This window comes from Mus musculus, chromosome 17 (genome assembly GCF_000001635.26).
Source record: "Mus musculus strain C57BL/6J chromosome 17, GRCm38.p6 C57BL/6J".
Lineage (NCBI taxonomy): Eukaryota > Metazoa > Chordata > Mammalia > Rodentia > Muridae > Mus > Mus musculus.
In genome coordinates this window covers 25,081,883-25,099,504 of record NC_000083.6, presented here as the reverse complement: position 1 = coordinate 25,099,504, position 17,622 = coordinate 25,081,883, and the positions used below count along the sequence as shown (strand labels likewise).

General features: G+C 51.1%; 1 protein-coding gene across 4 annotated transcripts in view; it reads right to left on the bottom strand.

Moving 5' to 3' along the window:
• Nucleotides 1-5: 5 nt before the first annotated feature.
• Ift140 (intraflagellar transport 140) overlaps nucleotides 6-17,622 on the bottom strand; it is an 83,417-nt gene continuing 65,800 nt past the window's right edge. For 2 of the 4 annotated variants that reach the window (XM_006523403.4, XM_006523402.4), the window contains exons 19-30: nucleotides 12,485-12,662; nucleotides 11,442-11,632; nucleotides 10,881-10,976; nucleotides 10,573-10,705; nucleotides 9,963-10,106; nucleotides 8,735-8,863; nucleotides 8,429-8,611; nucleotides 7,010-7,216; nucleotides 6,525-6,737; nucleotides 6,276-6,442; nucleotides 4,724-4,865; nucleotides 18-776 (exon numbers count right to left, since the gene is read on the bottom strand). In XM_006523403.4, the coding sequence (XP_006523466.1) occupies nucleotides 567-776; nucleotides 4,724-4,865; nucleotides 6,276-6,442; nucleotides 6,525-6,737; nucleotides 7,010-7,216; nucleotides 8,429-8,611; nucleotides 8,735-8,863; nucleotides 9,963-10,106; nucleotides 10,573-10,705; nucleotides 10,881-10,976; nucleotides 11,442-11,632; nucleotides 12,485-12,662 (1,993 nt within the window). In that variant the 3' untranslated portion in view covers nucleotides 18-566. Of the gene's footprint in view, nucleotides 777-4,723; nucleotides 4,866-6,275; nucleotides 6,443-6,524; nucleotides 6,738-7,009; nucleotides 7,217-8,428; nucleotides 8,612-8,734; nucleotides 8,864-9,962; nucleotides 10,107-10,572; nucleotides 10,706-10,880; nucleotides 10,977-11,441; nucleotides 11,633-12,484; nucleotides 12,663-17,622 lie in introns of all 4 variants that reach the window. The other 2 variants (NM_134126.3, XM_006523404.4) reach the window with 2 other exon arrangements.

Sequence of the window (17,622 nt, the reverse complement as noted above, 5' to 3'; positions counted from 1 at the left end):
CAGCCTTTTGAGAGAACTAACGCTGAGAAAATGGACTTTATTTGGAGTCATGGGAATGTGAACAGCCATGGACTGGTATCCTACTTGGTGAAAAAAGGCACAGTTCTTAGGGCTCAGGCCTGCCCCAGGTGGTCTTTGCTGTGGTCTCAAGGGGCACTGGGATTTTCAGGGGACTATCAAGTAGCTAACTCCAGGCACAGTTAACAGTAACAAGAGTCCCCAGCCACCAAGTGCAGCTCATGTCACAAAGTTCTAGAAGTTTCTGGGTCTGTTGTTGGGAAACCATGGGGGGGGGGGAAGAAATTACCTCCTTTAAAAGGAAGTAAACCAACCCCCCCATGGGAGCTGCCAAGTGCCCAGAGGCAGGAATGCAGAAGGAACAACTTGTAGACACCTGCAGTCTTCCTTCTAAGAACCAAACTCCTGGGCCACAGTGGCTGGACCCAATGACCCACCGCTCTTGCTTACAATGCAGAATTTAAAAACAATAGCAACAAACAAACAAACAACAGACAGCTGCCTTTCTGATGACTAAGTGAGGTTGCAGGATGCTGGCCGGCTGGGCATCAGGGGTCATTGTCCACCTCTTCTATCACCTCCTCGTACACCTCCTTATGGTCCTCCATGCTATTGTGGCGGACCCGCTCAGGCATGATACGAGATGGAGGGAGGAGGCCCAGGCCCTGGTGCACAGTGTCCACAGTGCGCTGGTCCACATAGTATGACATGTTGGCGGAAGGAAGTCTTTTCCTCATCTCCTCAAGATACTTATAGGCCTAGAGCAGAAGGAACAGTGGTTACTTGAAGCCCAATAGATGTGACCACCAGTTACTTCTGTAGGTCGCATGGAGACAAGGTAACAAGGTTTCCTAAACATCAGACTCCGCCCACCTGCAGGGCCAAGGGAGCCAGTCTTTGCTCCAGGTAAGAGAAAAGCCTTCACTTGGAGGCACTAGTCCTGTGTGGGAGGCTGTCAAATATTTCAGGTTCTGAGTGGCAACCCTACACTGAACAACATGAACACAGTACTTGACGGAGGGTCCTTATAGCCAGGACACAAACATCTGGTGAGTGCTAGAGTTGCTTTCTCTCTGGAGTATGCTTACCATGGATACCCACGGACACTTGGCAAAGGAGGGGTGGATCTCTTTCCCATTCTGGGCATGTGCTTGGCTGAACTGAGGTCAGGCTGGCTTCCTTCTTTCCTTCCGTCTTCGTTCATCTCTCATATGTTACATCCTGAATGCAGTTTTCCTTCCCTCCCCTTCCCCAGTCTCTCCCCCGGTCCCTCCCTTCTTCCTCAGCCTTCCTACAGTAAAGAGCAGGCCTCCTAGGGACATCACCCAAATATGGCATCACAAGCTACAATAAGACCAGGCACATACCATCATCACATCACAGCTGGACGAGGCAGCCCAGCAAGAGGAACAGGGTCCCAGGCAAAAGAGTCAGGGGCAGCCCGGGCTCCCACTGTTAGGATTCCCACAAGAACACCAAGCTAATCAGCCATAACATCATGCATGGTCTGACCTAGGTCCGCAGCTTCGTTTCTTTTGGTTCACTTGGTCTGTAGTTACAGTGCCTCCTGCTTGAGTAGTCCCTGACCTTGGGCCTGCAGACTGGAACCATTAGTGGGTTTCTGCGGAACCATGAAAGGCAACCCATTTTCTGGTCGAGTGAGACTTACTCCAGAGACTCAGTAAAAACTCTATAAGGGATGGAACAGTAAGCCATGCTCCCAGACAGAAATAGGTGCCTGACACCACAGAGGCCCCCCAACTCCATAATCCTGTGACTATCAGCCATGAAGACAATGTCCCAAGCTCCTGGTATCCTGGCTAGACTCCACCCCCACAGTTAACCTGGCAATAGCCATGTATGTTCCTCCTCAGTTACCTGGCAACTGCAAGATAGCTCAGCCCACTATAAAAGTGGCTGCTTGGCCTCTCTCTCTCTCTCTCTCTCTCTCTCTCTCTCTCTCTCTCTCTTTCTCTCTCTCTCTCTCTCTCTCTCAATTTTTTTTTTCGAGACAGGGTTTCTCTGTGTAGCCCTGGCTGTCCTGGAACTCACTTTGTAGACCAGGCTGGCCTTGAACTCAGAAATCCACCTGCCTCTGCCTCCCAAGTGCTGAGATTAAAGGTGCCACCACTGCCCTGCCCACCTCTCTCTTAAGCTTTCACCTCTCTTATTCTCATCTCTAGCTCTCCTTCTCCCCCTCCTTTCCCCACTTTCCCCACGTGGCCATGGCTGGCCTCTCGGCCTCAGGGCTGACTGAGCTGTCCCGCAGGGCCCCCACTTCATCCTCAGCTCTTCCAAGACACAAAGCGACAACGTCTGGGCGAGAATGAGACCCTGTCATCTCTGGCCTCTGTGAGGCCCAGAGACCTCGGACTGTTCCCTCTCCATCCGCTGTGGACTGGGGTTCTGTGGCTTCACACAGCTAGACCCACCTGGGGTTGCGTGTAGAGTACCAGAGCTCTCCCACCCCTTTATTCTCCCTCCACTGCTGCCCGACAGGTTTCCCTGGGATTTCATTGGCTTTGCAGAGGCCTGGCTTAGAAAGTGTGGGGCTGGGCTGCAGAGACCCAGCTTCCTGTGGAGCAGCGTACTCACACCTCCCTATACTGCATGCACATGTTCATCTGCAAGGCACACTGCATGTAATGGGAAGGAAAGAGGACTCAATTGGTTACTAGGGCTTGCCCCTAGAAGTGCACATCAGTTCAAGATAGGAACAAAATTCCTAGCAGTTTAAAAAAATTAAAGAGTAATGAATATATATTATATCTAGCTGCTGCTGCTGCTTTTTTTTTTAAAGAACTCTAGGCCAGCCCTTGGACTTGTAGTAATCTCCCTGCCTCAGCCTCCTGAGTGCTAGGACTATAGAACTATGCCACCATAACTAGCTAGATCTCAGTATAAGTATGACAAAACTCTTAGAATGCTGTTATTGGATAGATCTAATAAGAAGGTGACTGTATCTGTAAGGGTATAAAAAGAAACAAGGCCATTGTGCTGCTTGGCTGGTTCTGACATCAAACCATAAACCCCAGGGCTGGGAGCCAAATGAACAAGAGCCAAAGGGATGGAAATGCTGCCCCAGGTACAGGCAACAGAAGTTGCCTACCTGCTGTTGGGCATGAGACATAAGGTTAAAAGACAAGCTTGGGACTTGGCCCAGGACGGCAGCTCGAGAGAAGGCTAGAAGTCAGCAGCAGCAGCATTAGAGAGAAAATGAGCACTGTGAGGAAAGGGAAGGAGCAGGCTGGGGGCTGGGAGGGGCTGGGTCTTGACGCAGCAGGGCCAGTCTAGAAGATGCCAAGTCAGACTCAGGGATCAAAAGTTTGAGGTGAGAAGTTGGGTGCGTTCAACATCAGAGCAGTACTAAAGAGAAGGAAAGGCTGAACAGAGCTGTAAAAGGAAGCAGATTTTGGCTATAACTCTAAGAGGTGCAAGCAGATAGAATTCTAGAAAGAAAGAGAATAAAAACAAATCTTGTCTGATAGAGGAAATGTATTTAGAAAATGAAAAGCTAAAACCAAGTCAGATGATGGGAATGTGTGGACAAGTCTATGGGATGCTCAGCATCAGCCACAAAGAGACACAACTCATCTAGAGCACCAGTCACCATGAACACATCACACCCACAGTGAAGACACAACTCATTTAGAGCACCAGTCACCATGAACACATCACACCCACAGTGAAGACACGACTCATCTAGAACATCAGATAGTCACGGGGATGGCTAGTGAACATGGTCATCCAAATGCTGCCAAATAGTCACTTCTACACAGGACATCATTATTTATTTGTTAGTAAAATGAAAGCTGGCTGGGGGTGTTGCTCAGTGGGTAGAGTAGGGTGCCCAGCATGAATGAAGCACTGGAGTCTGTCTCCAGGCTGCACACACAACATGGTGGCCACACCTATAATTTCAGTACTAGGTGAGTAGAGGAAGAAGGAAGACCAGTTACATAGTTCAAGGCCAGCCTGGACTACACGAAACCCTATCTTAACAGCAACAACAGAGCCTGGCTAAAAACATGGGGCTGGCAGGCAGATGCTCTTAAGGATGAGCAAAGTGAATGTGCCGGTTCACTGTCAGCTTGACACAGCCAGGGTCATCTTGGAAGAGAACCTCAATTGAGGAAATGCATCTTTTTTTAAAATTTATTTTCAAGGACTTATATGTATTTTGCCTGCTTTTATGTATGTGTAGCATGTGTGTGCCTCATACCTGGAGAAGGCAGGTGAAGATGTTGGATTCCCTGGAGCTGGGGTTACATAAAGATGGCAGCGAGCCACCATGTGGGTCATGGGAACTGAATGGAGTCCACTGCAAAAGCAACTAGTGTCTAAAGCACTGATCTCTCTCTTTTCAGCCCTGAATTTTCTCCATTAATGACTGAGATAGGAGGGCCCAGCCCATTGGATGGTAGTGCCTCCTCTGGGAAGGTGGTCTAAGAAAGCAAGCTATGGGGACAAGCTAATAAGCAATGTTCCGTCATGGCATCTGCTTGCCCAGGTTCCTGTCCTCACTTCCCCTCAGTGATGGAATTGTAAGGTGAAACAAACCCTTTCTGACCTAAGTCATGGTGTTTATCAAAGCAATAAAAAGCAAACTAGAACAGTTAGCTTGTCACCTCAAAGGAAATAGTATAGTAAGTCTTTCAAGAACCAGGTCTGGGCTCTGGAGCATCAGGAAGTGGGGAAGCCTTACCATCTGGTATTCCTCCATCTGTACATGGTGTTCCACCAGGAAGCCATAGACGTCTCCGACACGGATGGTGCTGTCCAGGTCTGGCTCTTCTAGGAGCAGCTCACACTGCCTGAGGGACTCTTTGGGGTCCTCTGTGTATGTCCTAACAAGATGTCAGACAAGCCCTAAGCCTGACCCACAACACTTACTGCATGCCAGAAGCTGTTGTGGGCACCTGTCCTGCAGGAGTGGCTTTATGGAATGGCGAACCTTCCTATCAGACGTGTGCATGAGCCTGGACATGGAGGTCTGTGGACAATTGCCTAGAATGGTGACTGGTGAGTGATGGGTGTAGCGTAGGGTGGGTGACTTGGAGCCACAAGCTGTCTGGCTCCTACTTCTAGAGAGTCTACCACGTGGATTCAGGTGCTCCTAGCAGGCACCTGACCCTCTCTCCAACCCCTGACTCTTCTGGGGCTGCTCACCATGTCCCTCACACCCTCTCGTCTATGTTCACTTGCTCTGCCTTGGGGCTGATGACCACTTCCTGCTAGTGTTCCTCCCCTGCCTCCTGCATCTCAGGCTAGGCAGACCATCGATGCAGTCTTGACTCCACCCAGCCCCATGAATGGTGCCTTTCCAAGGAGAGCCCACTGTGTCCATGTTTAAATGCTTTTGAAACTTCTGATGATTTTTCAGATAAGAAAAATACTTCTCTGGGCAGAAGCTGAGCTCAAAGATGTTTACTCACATCATAGTGACCACACAGGGACTCTCTGGATAGCTGAATTATCTGACAAGAACCAAGAGTATCGGGATAAATGTACATTCTTGACCACTAAGTGAAAAAGGAGACACTGTGCCACTCCTCCACAAGTGACAGGAGAAGTGATTGCTGTGACCCCAGCGTCCCTGCTACAGTCTCCTGCACAATGAGGGCCGCTCACTTGGGAAACACCTTCTTGGCCCCTGTAGTGCTTGAGTGAGAATGGCCCCCATGGACTCATATACTTGAATGCTTTGTCTCATTGGTAGAATTGTTTTGGGAAGGATTAGGAGGTGTGGCCTGGTTGGAGATGTGTGTAGCTACCAGTGGGCCCCCGAGGGGTTGAAAGCCCAGGTCAGGCCCAGTCTCTCTCTGCCTACAACTTGTGGAGGAGTTGCAAACTCTCAGCCTGCTCCAGCACCATGCCTGCCTGCCATGCTCTGAGCCTTGATGATCATGGACTAACTGAAATTTTAAGCAAACCCCAGTTAAATTCTTTTAAAAGTCGCCTTGGTCATGTTGTCTCCTCACAGCAACATAAAATCTTCTTTTTACTTTCCATAGTCTAGTCCTCCCAAGATGGTGCTGAGACAAAACAGGCCACAGTGAATCCTAGCCAGCTGTTCAAGAATCACCTGAGGAATATCTGTGGCAAACACACGCTTGGTCTGGCCTCTTAGAGTCAGCCTGAACTCTGCAGGGGAGTAGAGAATCTTGGGGTATAAATAGAGGGCCTGGAGGGTATGAGAAGGCACCCCAAGGCTAGCTTGTCATTACTCTGCTGACCTGTTCCTTCAGGGGACATACCTTCGGGCCTGGATGAACCTCTTCACCAGTGTCATCTTGCTCTGTAGCTGGGCTAGCTTGGTCTCCTGGTCCAGGGGGTTCTTGGTCTTGGCTTTGGACAGGCACTTATAGGCCTCAGTCAGTGCTCCATGGGCCTTGTCATAGTTCTGGTATTCGTCAATCTCCACCTGGACCAACGAGACCCATGAGGACCTGTGGGGCACTGCTGGGGCCCTAAAGTCCTGCTAGAACACTGAAGCAGGTCTATACCTGGGCACAGGCATCATAGAAGCCAGCCAGGAGGTCCAAGGCCCGCCCTTTGGTGTAGAAGCTAATGATACTCTTCATGATCTCTGGCTCCTTCCGCCAGTCCAGGGACTGTAGGTAATTGGCAGCCATGATGTAGATTTCCTTCTGTCTTGAGACACCCGCAAAGAACACAATTTTCTCTGTGTCTCCAGATTTGAGCAGTGCTCTCATGGCCTAGGCAGAGAAAGGGCCAGGGCTCAGGTGAGAAGGTTAGGTTTTGAAAACTCCATGACAGTACAGTTCCAGTTTGCTAGTGGGACCCAAGGCTGTCAGTCTAGGTCCACTAAGAAGCAGCTTTTATGGGTCACACTCCCAGTCCTTCAACATCCTAGCTAGGAAGGCTGCTCCCTGCTCAGGCTACCCAGAAGTACATACAAAAAGCAGGGTATATGCCCAGATGCCCAACATATGGCCCAGTTGAGATATACTGGCCCACACAGACTCACCTTTAGCTTGTTCCCAGCCTGTGTGTACTTCTTGGTGGCCAGGTGATAGTTGCCCTGGCGCATACAGCAGTTGGCAATCTGCTCCAGAAGCTCACGCCGTGACTCCTCAGACATGTCCTTTGAGTCCTTGGACACAGTCATCTTCTCTGCCATGTCCTCAGTGATGGTCATGTTCTGCTCAAGGCACAGCTGCAGAGCCTCATGGTACTGCAAGAGTGCCCGAGAAACCAGGATGCGCTGTGACTGGACTGCTCAGAGGGCCTGGATTCCCCTTCACATCTGCCACCCCTTCAGAGGAAGCTGGGCCCTGCCTCCATGCTGGCTACTGCACGAGGCTGAGTCAGACATAAAAAGGACCAGGCTAAGGGACAGACTCAGACTCAGACATGTTCCTTTTCCTCATGCTATTAACAATCCAGATCTCAGAAGAATAATGTTTTTGCTGTAGGGGAAAAACCCAACAATGTATATGTTTTCATTGAAAAACATATACCTCAGAGTCAGGTGCATGGCTGAAGTCCTAGAACTTGGGAGAGTGAGGCTGAAATGTGAGTTAGAGCCAGCTTGAGCTACATGCTGAGGTCGAGGCCATGTCTCTAGGTTTTAGAGATAGACACGTTCTCAAAACCAAAACCAAAACCAAAACAAGAACAACCCCCCCTACCCCTGGCCCTCCCCTTTCCCTGTGTTGGGCATGGTGTCACATACATATGGTTCTAGGTGCTTCAGAGGCAGGAGGATGACTTGAGTCTAGGATTTTGAGGCTAGCTTGAGAGACTATCTCAAAAACCAAACAAGCTCCCAAACACAGGTGTTCATCAACTGTGTGTGTGCATGTGTGTTACTACTTCATCAACTGTGTGTGTGCATGTGTGTTACTACTTCATCAACTGTGTGTGTGCATGCGTGTTACTACTTCATCAACTGTGTGCGTGCATGTGTGTTACTACTTCATCAACTGTGTGCGTGCATGCGTGTTACTACTGCATCAACTGTGTGCGTGCATGCGTGTTACTACTTCATCAACTGTGTGCGTGCATGTGTGTTACTACCTAGTTAGAACTGAAGAGGTGGGGTGGGTAAGGCTGCCCTCATGGCAGCAGTGTTGATTGTACTATGCTGGGTGAACTGGTAGGATCCCCTTGACTTCCAGCCCAAGTTGTAGCCTTAGTTTTCTTTCTTTTTTTATTTTTTATTTTTCAAGACAGGGTTTCTCTGTGTAGCCCTGGCTGTCCTGGTATTCACTCTGTAGACCAGACTGTCCTCAAACTCAGAAATCCGCCTGCCTCTGCCTCCTGTGTGCTAGGATTAAAGGTGTGCGCCACCACTGCCCGGCACAACCATAGTTTTCTTGAGACTTTCTAACCAAAGGAAGATAGCAGAACTATTTCCCAGCCAAAGCTCCCACCATCCCTGTACCTTCTTGGCAGCCAGGAGAAGCTCCACAGCCTTTTCAAACTGCCTGTGCTCAATGCAGAAGTCTGAGCAGCGGGCCAGGAGAGCAGGATCTGACTTCTCATCCAGGTCCTCGGCTATGAGCTGTAGTGCTGCAAACTGCTGGGTGGTGAAGGCCAGCTCCAGGGCCTTGGAAAAGTGTCCAGCCTATGTGCAATGGGAGGAACTTAGCTGCTGCTTGAGTTGCCCCAGCCAGGCTTCCCGGAGCTTCATGAGTGAGCGTAGGTGTCTCTAGTCTCTGTAGGTCCCCAATCGAGGCCATGCACTCACCTTGTGGTACAGCATGACAGCCCTGTCCATCTGCTCGCCCTTCTCCTCATAATACCGGGCTGCCTCAATCATGTCCTCTGGGGAACTCAACAGCGCCAAGTTCATGAGCTGGTCATCTAAGCCGTTCTCCTGCAGGGAGCAAGGCGTGGTTCTGGGGCAGTTCTGGCGTACCCACACACACTTATACTGGTGAATGTGTGTTGATATCACAACAGATCTGTGCTAGCGGAGTTTTTAGGAAGCACCAGGCCTTACTAGGTGAGTCTGAGTACTAGGGTGTTTAGATACTTCTTTGTTCTATTTTACAGAGTATTACAACAAATACCTGAGGGTCGGGTAACTCCAGAAACAAGACCTGAAACAGTAGTCATAAAAATGTTCAACAGTTTTTGATGAGTTTCTTTTTGCAAGGCTGTGACCTACGTGTTCTTTACTACTGGCTTAGGAACCCTGGATATGGATGACAGCATTGGAGGAAGCAGAGAAAGAAGGAGGCAAGAAGAGCCAGAAGTGACCATGGAAGCCAGCAGTGGATGTCAGTGTTCACAATGTAGGCGTCTCAACCTCTGTGTTTGAAGCACTCTTTTTTTTGTTTTGTTTTTTTGTTTTTTCGAGACAGGGTTTCTCTGTGTAGCCCTGGCTGTCCTAGAACTAACTCTATAGACCAGGCTGGCCTCGAACTCAGAAATCTGCCTGCCTCTGCCTCCCGGGTGCTGGGATTAAAGGCGTGCGCCACCACCGCCCGGCCCAGAAGCACTCTTAATAACATTGAAATCAGCAACAGTGTGGGGAGAGGAGAAAGCCCTGTGTAAAAGTGTGTTCTTGACACTGGGCGTGGCCGATGACAAGGAACCCAATGCCCCAGACCCACAGAAATGGTGAAGCCTTCCCCTGGTCTGTATAGTATTGATGCTGTGCACACCAAGTTTTGGCTGCAGTTTCCTCCCCTCAAGTGTTCACAGCCGTAGATTTCTCCCCTACTGAGACCACTTACCAAGTCTGGCTAAGCCCTCCTGCTGCTGCTGTATATACAAACACACTGAGCTCCTGGGTTGCTAGTGGATGCTCTCAGATAGAATGGGCTCAGTTCTCCCAGTCCCAGCTTGCTTGTGTGTGTGTCTGCCATTTCTTCACCTTGTTGTTGTCCCAGTCAAGTTTCCAGGACAACTGGTGCAGGATAAGGCACAACAGAGCATCATCTGCCTGGTGCCCAGGTGGGACTACATACCTTGCACAGGCGGATGGCGTTGTTGAAAGCCTGTGCCCGAGTGTAGAAGTGCACTGCCTGTTTTACCTCATCCTGGCTCTCGTACTGCCGGGCAAGGTGGTAGGATGCAGCCCAGTCTCCAGTCTCGTTGGCTATTTCAGCAGCCTACAAAGGCCCAGAGCACCCAGGTCTTATCTCTGTCCGGCAGCCTTATTCCACCCAAACAGCCCACTCCTACAGGACGCACTGTGATAAGATATTTTCAAAAATATCTTGTTACGTGTACATGTTGGAACATATGAAGGCAGTGCCTGTGGAGGCCAGAAGAAGCCACCACCCACCCTCCGCACATCTAGAGTTAATAGGTGGTGTGAGTTGTCCCACAGAGGTCCTGGGAACTCAACTCTGTCCTCTGCAAAGGCACAAAGTACTCTTAAAGTGCCTCTCCACCCCCTAAGTTTTGTTTTTTCTTTTTAATGAAAATTGTACATGCATACACACACACACACACACACACACACACACACACACACACACACACACACACACACACACACACACACACGGAGTCCAGCTGAGGGCCTCATGCACACCAGGCAGCTAGCTGCTCCATCTCCCCGCCTGCTCTCACCTTCTGAATGTTGCCCTGGAAGCAGTGAATACGGACCAGGGAGAAGTAGTCCTGCGCCAGCTCATAGTAGCGCAGTGCAGTGTCCATCTCTGCCTGGCTCTCAAGATACTGGGCCCACCATCTCCAGAGGGTCCTGTGGAATAACCTTGGAGCTTAGGGTCTCACTCCCACTGGAACCGACACCCTGCACCACCGCAGCATGAAACTGGAAGGGACAGGTCTGGAGTCTCTTGGCCAGGCGGACCTTCCCCGCTCTGACGTGGACGACTGCACAGTGGGAGGGAGGGGCCGTCCCAGTGGGGACTTACTTGTCCTTCATCCTATTGATGTAGAGCTCCAGGGACTGCAGGTCTTCTGAGAGCATCCTAGGTACCTCAAAACGGTGGGTGTCTGACTTCTCATAACTGTGGAAGGAGAAACTTCCATTTTGCTGCATGATCAGCGGCTCTATCACAGAGTACAGGCAGCTGGCTGCGAGCACTACACCTGGTCTTCAGCCCTGGGGTCTGTGCACTGCTGTACATTTTGTGCTATGTGGACCATAGTGTTAGCCATAGCTCAGAGCCAATCATTAAAATTCTAGATCACGAACATGACTAAGCACAGCTCATCCCAGCTTCGGAATGAGTTTATCCCTGTGGCACATTTTCCCTCAGGGGTTCCCCAAGCCTAGTATGTACCACATTGACTGACACGCAGGGTCAAACATTCCCTTCCCACCACCACAGAACCAGGCTCTATGGAAGATCACATGGGCTGTCCTGAGGCAGATCTTCCTTTTAGAACTGCCAAGGCCATCAAACATCACCTGGGGGCAGATGAGGGGCCAGCCACAGCCAGGCCCCATCCCTGCCCACGTCCCCACTCACTAACTGAGGGCCTGGCCACAGTCAGCGCTGGCCTCCAGGTGCTTGGCGTAGTTGTAGTAGGTGGTGCGCAGGTGGACACGGTCGTGGAGCTCCGCAACCTCCACAGCTTTCTGCCACTGGTCTGAGGCCTGGTAGAACTTGTTCAGGAGGTCGTAGCGTTTGCACTTCTTATACAGTTGTTCTGCCTCCTCCTGCGGGTAAAGAGAGAGCACACATGGGTCATAGTGCTGATGGTTTAGAAAGGTCATTCTAGGAGCAAGGGCGATGGTCACAGGGGGCTGTCAGAGTGTAACTGCTGACAGAGTGTTCACGCCTCAGAACGGGACAACAGCTGTCCCAACGAGCTCAGGACAAAGAAGCACAGCTCGCCTTGAGATGCACACGGACACCATGCACAGAGCTGCACAGTCAAGAAAGGCAATGCGTACCCAAGTGACACTCCAACCACTTGTGAGTGAGACCTGTACACCACCAAGGGAATGTCGAACCTTGCTACAGCCCAGCTGGCTGCTGGTGGGGTCCTACAGAGCCTGTGCTCCCCTGTAGATAAGGACGTTCTCTGGGGGTGCTCCTGATATGCAGAATAAGTGTGGGTGAAATACCTACCCCCCACAACTCCCTGTTCAGAGGTCTGTCCTTGTACCTGCAGGCACACTAAGTCAAGGCTGTGGCCTCTGACTGTGGGGAGCGAGCACGTCGGTGTCTTTCCTCCAGAAAAGCAAGTATGCAATGAGCTAAAACTCAAGGAGGCAGGAGGAAGCCCAGCTGAGACCAGAGGCCTTAGGGAACCAAGCTGGTGGTCTCAATTATTCTGAGGGACGCCCCAGACCCCAGGAGACCAGCAGCCAGACTGCCTATTCACTTGCCAGCCCCTCACTCCCATCTCCTTAGCCCTTTGTTTCTAGACTTTAGCTGAGGAGGGTCTGGTCTATGCTTAGCAATCTCTGCCCTTTTTACTGAAGGCTCAGTTTGGCAATGTGGCAAACCTTCCTCTCGGTCCCCTAGTGATGTATGTCTGTCTGTCTGAAACTGGGACTACTCACCAGCATGCCCAGCTGTATGGCCAGCATGGCCACTCTGGCTTCCAGTTCTGGCTCCTGCTCAGCTTCCCGCAGTGCTCGGGCCCCACGGGCGTGGCCCATGTTCCCTAGGCACACCTTGGCAACATCTAGCCGTTGAGTCTTCACACACATGCGTGCCATGTTCTCCCAGACAGCCTCACTATAGACAGAGGAGAGGAGGCCCAGTCAGCTTCCAACCCAAAGCTTTGGGTGCCCAGCAGCTGACAGGGGACAGAACCACCAAGCAGGGGGCCCTATGTGGTACTGTGTACATCCTACACAGTAAGACTGAAGACTAGGTACCACATGCCTATTGCTCAAAAATAAGGAAGGAGAGAGAAGTATCCTGAGTCTCCCCCTGGCATGTCTTACATAGTGTCCTTGATCTTGAAAGCCTCTGGGGAGGATGAAGGGAACAGACAGTCTTCTGTAACTACCCCTGTGTTACTTTGTCTACTCAGTGACAATGGCTTTCCTAATTGTGAGCACACACTGAGTCAGGTCAAAGAACCTCTTGCTCACAATTGAGCAAGTGGCTCTATGGTGCTCTCCTGAAGTCTTCCCAGTGTTGGGGACCCTACAGGAAGAAGGGGCTATGACAGCCTTCCATCACTTCTCCTAGAGTCACAAGTTGGCATTTTGGAAGCTGTCAGGGGAGAGAGAAGAGCCCACAGCCCCAATTCAATCCAGGGGCCTGGAGCAGGGCCAGCTCCTGATCACAGCAGTGCTACAGTACAGGCTGGACAGTGGACCCTTCCTTGTCCCTCATTTTGAGGTAGTCCATTGTGAGCCTGGAACTTCTGTCTCAGACACAGACGCTCAAGACAAATATTGAATAGAGAGGTGGAGCCAGTTTACTCTATGCAGTCCCCTTTGCTTAGGCTACCTAAAAGGTATAGGTTCTTCCTACTGTAGGAGCACAGCAATGCTACAGTACAGGCATGAACACACACCTGCAGTTAACCTCTCTTGTCCCTCCCAACACACACACACACACACACACACACACACACACACACACACACACACACACACACACACAGAGTGCAAACCACGAAGAGCAGCTACAGGAGCATCCATGTAGAAGCATTTACCTCTGCCCCTCCCATCACATTCCAGTGGCTCCCCCCAGATAAAGCCTGGCTAGAGAAGCAGCTTCCTTCCAGGAGGTGGGGCAGGGTAAGTCTGTCCTTTCCGTGCCACACAGATGTGGCAGAACTAAGGACTTGGAGGGCCGTTGCCCACACAAGACTAGCTGCTGTTTTCACAAGTGGGGCTATAGCACAATTGTTGCGAACGTTTTCCACGAAGAAGGATGAGGAAGAGGTCTCTCCACCCACTGGGCCAAGTAGTACTGTGGGCAGCTAGGTGATCCATGGATGACCCACATCTTAGACTCCCTGACTCGACCAGAATGGAGGGAAAGCACCACTGTGTTAGCTCAGGCATTGGCGAGGGTGGGGGTGGCCACCGTGGTGTGCTTTATATATCCAGGTGTTCTTTCCTTCAAGCCAGCACCTTCTGTCCACAGGTAATTCTGACCTGTCTGGGTCCTGCAGGAACTCTGACTGACTCTGTAAGTAAGTGTATCAAGTAACATGAGGCAAGCATGCATACATTTAGCACTGATGCACCTGGTAGCTATTGCTTGTAGGGGGTGAGGTCTGACCAGAGTTACATGACAGCCACATGGGGTAGGAGTGAGGGAAGCAGGCACACTGAAATCCCAAACCCATCCAGTGGGGTGGGGGGGGTGACGCTCTCCCCCACTGCAAGCACCTCTGCCTCGTCTGGGCTTCTCACAACCTGCTCTGCGATCTCCAGGACGTGTAAGAGCTGTGCTGGAGGCGGTGACGCAGGAGCCGGGCTGGTGACCTCTAAGAGGCGCTGCTCACTGGGCATCACCTTTCTGATTTATTGTTGCAGCAGGTGGACTCCCTGTCCTCGTGCTTTTGGCTTTGGAATTCGAATGACTCATGGTAGCTGTGAGGCAGCACATGTGGCCAAAACCTGCTCAATGCCACTCTGCCCTAGCGGGGGCAGCATCCAGCAGCAACCATGCCCACACAGCACACCAGTGTTAGAGGCTGGTCATCTAGGCTAAGTCCCACTCTTTAAATGCCAACTCCCTACTTCCCTTTCGTTTGGTCTCTCACAGGGAGCTCCGGGCCTCACATCGGATCCTATGGGATCCCGTGGGATCCCCATGAACCCTATAGAACAGCATTCTTTAAGTCTCCGCCATTCCTAGAAATGTCATCCACTGGTAAGTTTGGAATCACAGGGCAATTCTTGGTTCTCCTGGCACAACTCCAGTAAGCGACACAGATCTTTGAGGACAGACAAGGGTCTGCCAGTGCCTTTCCAAGCCGGTTGGGCTGAGTGTGAGGCATGGGCATTCCTGTCTACAGCAAGGTGGCAGCTACAGATGAGACTCTGAAAAAGCCATCCTAAATTGGGCGGTGGTGACGAACACCTTTAGTCCCAGCTCTCAGGAGGCAGAGGCGGGTAGATCTCTGTTAGTTGGAGGCCAGCCTAGTCTACACAGTAAATTTCAGGACAGCCAGGGCTACATGGTGAGGCTCAAGAAAATGAAACCAAATGAAAAGTAATAATTTTCTCTCACTGCCTCCTAAGGCCTCGTGTGGGGCTGGATGGAGGGCGGATACGGCCTCTTGGCTGCCTCTGCTTCTCTGAGCAGCCCCCCTGCTTCTTTCTGCACTGTCTAGAAAGCAACAGGTATATACACACCCATTTCCAGGGTTTGGAACACAATCTAAATGACTGTAGTCACCGGCCTGGAGAGAAAGCTGGCTGGTGTGCACCCTGGCTCTTTTTTGCTCAGCAGGAGGGTGGGCACAAGGCGAATGCCTGGTCCTTTCATTGAGTGGGACACTGAGCCTTTTCTTGGTGTTGCTGGGCCTCCCTGTCCCTATATGTGACACCACTCAAATGTCCACTATTTTCACAAAGGCCTCTGGACCAAACAGATCTGAGGAGGCTGTGCCAGGCAGGATGAATTTGGGAGGAAGGCTCCTTAAATGCCAGCAAAGGCCTTCTTGTACTGGGCTGAGGTCTTTGTGCATCAAATATGCAGAGGGTCAGGTCTCAGCTGCTACAAGAGCCTGGGCCCAAGAAATGGCTGCCAGCCTTCTCCACAGATGCACACTACGTTCTCTGCGGCTGCGTCTGGTCCAGAACCATCTCAACTCCCACCAGATTCCTGACATTCTCTGTACACAACTCCCTGACAACTTTGCTCCAAGGACAGGACAGCTCTAACTCCGGTGTCGAGTTCTGGGATTTGTGCATCTGGCAGAGATTCTAAGAAGTAAACACCCTCTCAGCCCTGTCCAAGTCTTGAGAATTTCCTGTTGTCTGAGTTACACTGTGGAGAGGAATCACATCTGTACTTCATCAGCTTACAGGCGCCTGGATGAGAAGCAGATGTGGCCACAGAGGGAGCTGGCTTGGCTCCCTCTACTGCTTTCTGGGAGGACCTACACTCAGCTGGACCTGTCCTGAGTGAGCAAGTCGGGGACCAGCTAGGCTGAGCTACGTTTGTGATGCTCCTCTCGACTATGGGTGTGTGTGTGTGTGTGTGTGTGTGCTTGAGAATCCATGGCGGTGGCACAGTGCTGGGGGTGGGGGCTGGATGAGCATGCAGCTCCAGTAACAATGTAAGGTCTGACTCAGGGCAACAGACAGCAGAAAGGTCAACCCTCTGGGTGAGAGATTTCCTACCAGCCACACCGGAGCTTCATATCTCAAGAGAGGACCCTCCTAACTCCATCTCTCCCTGCTTCCCCTCCTACACAGGAGCTTCATATCTCACGAGAGGACCCTCCTAAGTCCATCTCTCCCTGCTTCCCCTCCTACACAGATAGGCAGATGGTTTAGGGGACAGACACCTGCAAATAAAAGTTCCTAGAAGCACAGGTGGGGATCAGGGCCCTGGTTTCCTCCCCACCCAGCTCAGGAAAGTCAAAGCCAGAACTGGTGCAAGGGCCTTCCCTCCCTGAGATGCCCACACGTGTCCTGCAGCCTTCAGGGCCAGCTGTACAATGCTGAGACAGGAGGATGTCATCAGTTTGAGAGTTAGAGAATCTTAACACAGCTTCTCGGTTCTCACCGGGAATTAGCCATTTACTAACCACCCAAAAAATAAAGGAGGAAAATAGATGTTCTCTTAACGGAGACTTTGGGAGACCTTCCTTTCAAATATTTCATCTCTGAAGTGTTGTGTAGGAGATGTTGCACCCTAATTCTGCCTCTGGGGGGAGGCACAGGCAGAAACAATGACAGCTGTACCACTTAAGTGCCTTCGGAGTCATAGCACAAGCTGAGGGTAGATGGCACCCCACACGGCTTGTCAAGTCCCTCCTACTTAGAACATACCCCACAGGGAGGCTGGCCCAGAGACCTGGAATGAAGCGTAAATTTCCTTCAGGCCCTGAGCAATAAGAATAAAAAATATAAATAAGCCACAATGACACTTGCTACAAACTTGAGGGTGAAAAATCATATTATTCCTCAGAGGACTTACATTCTCAGAACTGCTGACAGTCAAAAGGCTGGACAGAGACAGAGTCCTTGCCTTTTGGAATGTAAACTTAAGGAGTGCCAGGAGCCTGACTATATATGGGAACGTGTGATTGAAGGCAGCCACACTAGGAAGTAGGGGGTGGCCCAGCATGTCAGTTCATGAAGACAGGAAAGGTCGGTTCCGGCCTGTCCCGGCCAGTGCACTAGTCAGCACCAGGCTGTCCCAATCCTGCCCGGTGCGGTGCGGTGCAGTACGTGTGTTTGAGATGGTTCAGCCCACAGCTCCTGCGTTCTTGTGTTCATTTATGCAGCTCTGGAACCCTGGTGGGAGGCTCTGGAGGCGGGACACAGTCTCAGACCTGGTGGCTTTTATTTACCAGAGCTGAAGCGCTATGAGGAAGGAGAGCAAATGTACAGTCGCTCTGTCCAGCCTCAGGGGAGCGAGCACTTTGCTAGTAAGCAAACTTGGCTGCTCAGAAGTCACATCAGCTATCCAGCCTGCTTGGTGGCACAACCCCTTACAGAATCCCACCTTTTCTTGCCAGCCCAAGAACAACCCCTTGCAGAGGTTCCTC